Here is a 7,466-nt window from a genome sequence, read left to right on the forward strand (position 1 = left end):
GACAGCCTATCTTTAGCTTTAAGAAGTAATCCAATGGTTTATTTTGGTTTTGAACATTGTATTTCTCAGGTAGCAACGGAGAAGGCAAACCTTGCAACTTTCACAGGTGAGGAGCCCATAATGGTACCCAGACACTTTATCTCCACAAACGGGACAGAGTTCCTCAAGATCTTCATCATAGGAGTAATTCACCATTTTAAACTGAGACACTGAAACAAGAGAAATGCATACACACATCCGATTAATTTACTAGGTAGGTTTTAATCCTGCAATAAAAACCATTTTGGTCACTGGTGGGCAAACATCACCAGGTAAAATAGAAAATAAAAATGTGTTACCCAGATGTACTGCAGAGAGCTATTTTCATACAGTGAAAGTAAAACATCTTTTGGCATGCGCTTTGCATTATTTTAGTTTAAAAATAATTCTAATTTCTTGCGTTAAAAATTCTTAAGCTGACCACTGTTGAACACGAGTCCCCCTAACTCTGCAAAGCAACAGATCAGAATAGAAACAAGAATTGCATAAAGTAACAACTTCGAATTTCTTTTAAACCTCCTTGACGTTAAGTTCCAAAATGTCACCTTTGCCTAAGGGAGGGAAAGGAGCACACGGCATTATCCTCCCACTGGAATGAGTTTGCTCAAAGTGCACCGAACTATAAGGGTGCTTGGGGAAAGCAACACCAATATGCAGACACTTGGCAGGGGAACGGATGCCCCAGAAACCTTCTCAGTAGCCCCAATTTAACCACAGCCTGCGGCTCCCAGCGTTCAGATCTGTTAGATTAATCCAAACATTCAGTTACGTATTGATAGGGCTTTCCCCTCCACACTTTGCAAAAATCTCCTGTAAAAATAAAAAGGCAAAAGGCAGGACGCCCGGACGAAAAAAAAAAAGAAGAAGAAGAAAAAGAAGGAAAGGAAAGGAAAAGATACACACGAGGGTTTGGTTTCGTCGCAAAGTACTGAAGTCGTCTAATGAACTTCACATGTTTCCGATCATCACCGCAAAATATAAACACCTCGAGTTCGCCCTGTTAAACAGAAATCAGGCCGCGGCTCTGCGCGGCTCCCTGCAGGGATCGGGTAACCGGCCTTCCTTCCGACGCAGCGCCGCGAAGGCGTCTTCACAGCTCCAAGATGGATAAACTGCATAGCAGAGGCAGTGGCCCGGAGACCCCAGATAATACCTGATCCGGTCCCTCCCGGAGACTCGGTCCTCGCCGATCGAGCCTCGCAGCGCGCGCCGCAGGGGACGGATGGCGAGGGCAGGTCCGCGCAGCCCGGCCGCCGCCCGAAGCCTCCCGGCACCTCCGGTGAAACCCCGGGCGCATTCGCCTCTCGCCCCTTGCTCAACTTTCGGCTACACACAGGCGCACAAACGCCCCAGTCAAGTTTGTTTTAAGTTAATCAGTGGCATTTGCAGGGGGCGGGGCGGGGCGGGAGGGGGTGGACGGGGAACCGAGGGCCTGGCAGAAGCTTCCTCTGATTTGTTTACCAAATAGGAAAGGGAGAAATAGCCCCCAGCCCACCCCCAAAGTACTCGGCCGCTCTATCACCATAGTCGCCTCCTTGCCAATGATTACTGATTTTCTTTTTCTCTCTTTAAAATAAAGTTCTATTCTGTTTACGGATTCTGGGGGCCTCCGGAAAGGGCCTTCGGGGTGAGGGTCCTTGCAGCGCTTCTCGGCTGAGCCGCGACCGGCAGAGTGGGGCCGGCTCTCTCCCAGGGACTCAGAGCCCTGGGCTGGGGCATAAACCTGGGTGAGTTAGCCAGAGTTTGGGGGGGGGGGGAGTCCCGGGAAGAGATGTTCCAGCCGAGGCAGACGTGTGGGCTCCGAGAAACAGAAATAAAGAGACGCAGAGCGCAGTTCTCCCGGCGGTGCCCTGAGAGGTCCGCGCTCGCGTTTGGGGAACCTGAGGGTTTGGCCGAGGCTGAGAGTTCCAGAAGTTTGTTAATAGCCCCATCCCTCCTAAAGCTCGTGACTATTGTCTTGATGCACGTTTTAGGGACGGAAAAAGGTGTGCTTTACCAAGTGTGTTCTCTTCTCCCTCCCCCTTTCCTCAACAAAGTAAACTTTAACTTCGCATCTGAGAGGCTCGGAGAGGCAACCGTTTCCAGGCGACCCGGTGCGCGCCTCGGGGATCCGACACCCAAAAGACCGGGGCTGGGGGTGGGGACCCTCTTGGAAAATTCAAAGACAGAGGCCGTGTGGGGAGACCGACGCTGCGGTACGAGACCGGGGCACCTTTCAGAGGGGCCCAGGTGCTGTTAACCCAAGTTAGCGTTTGGAGCACGGAGTGCATCCGAGCAAATAAGTCCCGGTCTTGAGAAAGTAGACGGAGCGGTGGGGCCTTGGACAGCGAAGGCCTCAGAGGCGCGCGGACAAGTTCCCCGAACTGTCCCGGGACCCGGTAGCGGGTCCTCTTTCTGCCCCCCGGCCCTCCGCGCCGCGGGTCGGACGGCGGTGCGTCCCCGGCCGAGACCAAAGCGAGCCTGGTCCTGGGGTGCCTGTCCGCAGGGGCTCCCCTCCGGCGGCAGGCCGCGTGGCCTGGAGGAAGCCTCGCCCGGGCGCTGCCCACCCGCTTTCGACCCCGGGGCTGAGCCAGCGGCCGGAGGCTTCCCGGAGCCCTAGGCACCAGGGAAAGCCAGCTTTCTGCTCTGGGGCAGTAGGTCGGGTCGAGAACGCCCCTCTCCAATTTTACAAAGAAAATATTGCAATGGCACCTCCCTCCCGTCTCCCCCCGAACCCTGAGTCTTGCCTCCCCGGCCTCCTGCTCCAGCTTCTCCCTCCGCTGCTTTTCCCGAGTCGCCCAGAAACGCGCGCGCTAAGGAGACGCAGAAACTTTCCCTGGGCCCAAGAATCTCGCCGGCCCCAAGGACGTCCAAAGGATAGTCCTCCGCGGCAGCTGGCGGCGGAGGGTTTCGGAGGCAGCTCTGCGGCGCCGCTTCCCCTGCGACGCCGCTTCCCCTGCGACCGCCTTCGCGGAATCCCAGGTGCCAGAGGGAAAGCCTCTTTGGGCCAACCGGGTCCCCTCGTTAGCCAACCTACAAGTTAGACTCTAGGGCCTCGGGCCCAGGGGACGTCCACGGCCCTCCCTGGAGGCTGAGCGAGAGCCCAGTATCCGCGAGCGGTATCCGACCCCACCAGCAGGACGCACGCCTTCCCGCCGCCCCCTCTTCTCAAAGCAGCGGGGCGACCTCAGGCCCCGGGCCCAGCGCCGCCTCTCCCGCACAGCCGCGTGCACCAGCCCTGAACTCTGCTCTCAACGCCTCCCCGGCCCTTTCAAGTTCGTTCAAGGGGATGGCAGGAAGCGTTCCGGGATCACAGGCCCGCCGGTCCGCACATCCTGCGCGCTGGCAGAGGCGAGGATGGAAGGGCACCGGTGACTTTTCCTAGCATTGTTCCCTCTCCGGCCCCGAGCAACTGCGATAAACTTCTGAAGGGCTCAATACGGCCAGATCTAGAGTCGCTTATTTTGGAATGCGGCGAAAATACTGCCTACGGGATTTGCTGTTTTTTTGTTTGTTTTTTTGGGGGGGGCTGTTGTTGTTAGCAATCAAAAGCTGGGATATGAAAAAGGACTTCCAGATTCCCAGGTCTCAGACAGAAGGGCTTGAGGCTAAACCGCCGCCCCCGCCCAACACTCACTCCGCAGCGCCCGACCAGAGGATGGGCTGGGAATAACTGGTTCTCTCCAGTTCTGCCTGCAGTTTTATGAAGTTGTTCAAATTCGAGCCGGCTCCCTGGGTGCGCCTGGGCTGTGGGGTACCCATGCGTCCTAACACCGCTAAGCCCGCTCTCCCCGAGGCTCCATCTCTCTCTGCAGTTGACTCTCCCAGGCAGTGTTCTTCCACCGCTCAAGAGCCCTGGTTCAAGTTCCCGCCGATTCCAACGACTGGGAACCTGCTCGGGTTTCCCGCGAGACATTCCGTTCCTTAGAATGATCTTTAGAATAATAAGATCTTTAGCCTGAAGCTGCCCCGCTCTAGTAGCCAGAGCTCGAAGCCTCTCTTTTCTTAATGAGAAGTGGCCAATTAGGCATTGCTTGGAAAATCCCCGCCTCGCATTGTTCAAGAGCCATAAACTTTTACGCCTGCCCCTGGGGAAGGGGCCCGAAGCCCGCGCGCCGCCCCGCAGCCCGGCAGCCCCGCGGCGACCAGCGCTCGGCGGCCGGTCAAGCTCCCGCGCGGGGCGGGCGGCTGCAGCCCGCGGGGCGAGCCCGGGGCGCTGGAGCCGCGGAAGCCAAGCGCCGCGAGCGCCTCCTTACCTTGCATGTTTTCCGGCATCTGCCCCTGTTCCCCATGCGACCGAGCCAGTCCCAGAGCTTCCGTCTCCACTTTGGGCAGCATGACAAGGCGGCCGCGGGCGGGGTAGGGGGTCCGTGCCGGTCCGGAAGCCCAGCACCTGGACGCCGGCAGCACAGCTTCAACTCCGCCGGGAAGAAGGAGGGGGCGACCGGGTGGTTGCTTCCTCGCCCGCCGGCAGGAGCGCGCCTCCGCCGCCTCCGGGGCTGCCGTCAGGACCTCCGAGCCCCGTCCAGGCTTGCGGCTCCCGAGCCGCCCCCGAACCGCGAGGAGGAGGCAGCGGGCTGCAGGCGAAGACCGCGTCCGGGCGCCCCGGTCCGGCTCGGCAAGGGCGCAGCTGCCCGGGGCGCGAACGCGCGTACGGCCGAGCTCCGGGCGCGCAGCGGAGGCGGCGGCCGAGCTGCTGCCGCCGCGGCGGTGCCGCTGCTCCCGGACGGCTCGGCTCGGGCAACCCGCACCCCGCCCTCCGCCGCCCAGCGCTCGGGATGCGCAGGGTCTCTCGCGCGCGCGTTCTCTGGCCTCACTCTCCTCTCCCTCCTCGCCTTTCCTCTCCTCTCCGCCCCTTGCCCGTCTCTGCTTCCCTCCCGCTCACTATCAGGCTTGGAGTTAGGAAGTTCCAGCCTCCCTCTGTCGCTTCGTCTACTCCTCTCGCCAGTCCGGGAGCAGTCCTCTCCAGCCCGGGGAGGCGAGGCTGGGAAGGAGAAGGGGAGGAAGAGGAGGAGAAGGGAGGTGAGTAGGGCTGGGTAGGGGAAGAGGGGATGAGGGGTGATGACAGTGAATGGGGGACGCGGGCTCCGGACTCGGGTCGGACACCAGGCGCCAGCCAATGAGGACGAGGCGCAGGCTCCAGTCCCCTCGCCTGCCCCAACCTCTTCACCCCGCCTCGCCCCCTCCCACCCCACCCAGGCCCGGGGCGGGGGATGCGCACGCGGCGGGTCTTAACAGCGGGTGAGAGGCGACCTCTGTCTGAGCGCGGCGGCCAAGGAGAAGCTCGGGCGGAGGTGTCCGCGCGCAGAGGGGAAGCCAGAGGGACGCGAGTGGGAGTGGGGGGTGAGGGGGCGCCCCCCGTGTGCGCCGGGTGAGGGGCTGCAGGAGGAGTTAAACACATTTAAACGACCCAGAAATGAAAAGAAGAGCTGGCCTGCTCTCGAGGGTCTCCCGGCCTCGTTCCCCTCGGCACTCAGTCCGCGGGCCCCCGGGAGTGGCGGAGCGTCACGGTTCACCTCACCGAGGGGACAGCCGTGTCGCCGGGAATCTGAACGGCTATCCCCGTTTCCCCATTCCTCCCCAGTTCCTTCTCTCACTTATAAACACCACCCCGCCCCTCCTCGAGCCCAAGATTATCTTGGCGGCAGACTTCCTAAATTTTGGTGAACTGGGTTTCCATATAGAATGCGAGGAGCAGCCTGGGCTTTCTTTTTCATTTTGCAGCCTCTTGGGTGGGACGATCCACATGAGGCCCAGAGGCCCAGCACTTTAAAAAAAGTTTTAAAGAACCATCTGTTATGCAAGCTCTTCCTCCGCCAGCCCAGCCCCATCTTCAAAGTTTTCAGATCTCATCCCAACAAGATGAAAACATTTTTTTTTTTTCCCCAGCGTCCTGACTGCATGTGAAATGCCTCATATTCAGTGTCTGCTGTGAGACCGGGTAATTATCGGAGTCCACCCACAAGGGGGTGAATTTGAATCTCAAAGGCTCTGAATTTATTCTACTTGAATGCTATAGAGATCACACAGTCAAACTGGCCAGTCCAGTATTTGATGACTTGAAAAATACTCCCATCATTGCCACGCATAATCTACACTTTTATATGAGATGGGTCGTTCATCACCTCCCCGCGCCTGGCGATTCAGATACTGTTGCCTCTCGAAACTGATTTGTCATTTTGCTGTTTAACATGCAGTAGGCAGAATCTAAGTTATTTAAATCTCAGTGTTAGTAGCATCTGCAGGTTTCATGAAAATGTTTAAACCTGGTGGGAGGGCTGCCCATTAGTTTGTAAAGGGGAGTGGGCCGAAGTTGCCAAAACTAGTGACCCTTAAGATGCTCAGATTTTGGGGACAGTCCGTCCATTTGCAGGATTTCCTATAGTTATTTTAAGTATCACTGTGAATTAAATTCAGAAAGGGGATAAAGTCTCAGGGCTCAAATCAGTGCTCGCTGCGCTTTCCTTATGGATGCAGGTGAACTTCGAGCATCAGTTTATTACAAAGCCTTAATTTAAGAGCACCTCCATCCCACAGCAACCAAACAGCATAGGGGGGCACTTTCACAACGCCTTCCCAGCACCAGGCTGGAGCTCTGTGGGAGGGAAGGCCCTCTGGTTGCTGGAACGGGTCGAGGAGGTTAGGAGAGCTGAAAGAAGTGGACAGAGGGTCTGACAGCACCAGGGACTTGTAGTGTGGCCTAAATCTTTGCCGGGACTTGGCGGCTGAGCCTGACCTGGCTGGAGGCAAACTTTGTGATCATGTTCAGGGCCCAGCCTCAGCCCCAGAAGGGACCTGTTTAGGCCACACCTGACGCCTCTTCCCGTCTAGGCCAGTCTGCCCTCCCATCACACCCCCAAAGACCTGGAGTGACGGTGACAAAGGGCCAGCTGGCATCCATTTGTCTCCTCACAAAAGCGAGCGGCGATGGCGGGAGAATAGGGGCTGGGGTCAAGGTTTTAAAAATCCTCCCTTAAGAGAATCCACAGTTGAAGCTGTACTCCAGGCTGACGGTTCTACTTAGTCAGCTGCGAGCCCAACGGGCACCGAAAGCGCACGAGGTCTCAAGCCGAGAGAAAACTTCCCTTTCCGAGAACCAAAGGAACCCCAAGCCCCCAGTGCCCCAGGCCTCCAGCTCCAGGAACGGAGGAGCTCCCGAGGGCCCCAGACCTATCCAGGTCCCCTCGGGGGACGTCGAAACCCCGTCTTCGGTGGACAAGACGGGAAATCTCCCGCGGGAGAGACCGGAGAGTACAGTCACCTTTACCCCGGGCGCTCTGCGTAGGGTTTAGGGGAGCAGACGCAGAGGCGGGGGGAGGCAGGCCTCGGCTTCCGACCTCGCGCTCCTTACCGCCCTCCAAGTGCACCCATCCCCCATTCCCCCCCCCCCCCCAGCACTTACTCTGGTCCTTTGCCCCTTCAATTCCGCTGGGCCGGGGGTCCCCACT

At 58.4% G+C, this 7,466-nt stretch overlaps 1 protein-coding gene across 2 annotated transcripts in view; it reads right to left on the bottom strand.

Moving 5' to 3' along the window:
* NR5A2 (nuclear receptor subfamily 5 group A member 2) overlaps nt 1-4,318 on the bottom strand; it is a 112,669-nt gene extending 108,351 nt beyond the window's left edge. Inside the window, exons 1-2 of one of the 2 annotated variants that reach the window (XM_061185261.1) lie at nt 4,275-4,318; nt 91-209 (exon numbers count right to left, since the gene is read on the bottom strand). In XM_061185261.1, coding sequence (XP_061041244.1) covers nt 91-209; nt 4,275-4,293 — 138 coding nt within the window. In that variant the 5' untranslated portion in view covers nt 4,294-4,318. Of the gene's footprint in view, nt 1-90; nt 210-1,192; nt 1,336-4,274 lie in introns of those variants that run through there. The other variant, XM_061185262.1, reaches the window with a different exon arrangement.
* Nucleotides 4,319-7,466: the final 3,148 nt, after the last annotated feature.

This window comes from Eubalaena glacialis, chromosome 3 (assembly GCF_028564815.1).
Source record: "Eubalaena glacialis isolate mEubGla1 chromosome 3, mEubGla1.1.hap2.+ XY, whole genome shotgun sequence".
Taxonomy (NCBI): Eukaryota; Metazoa; Chordata; class Mammalia; order Artiodactyla; family Balaenidae; genus Eubalaena; species Eubalaena glacialis.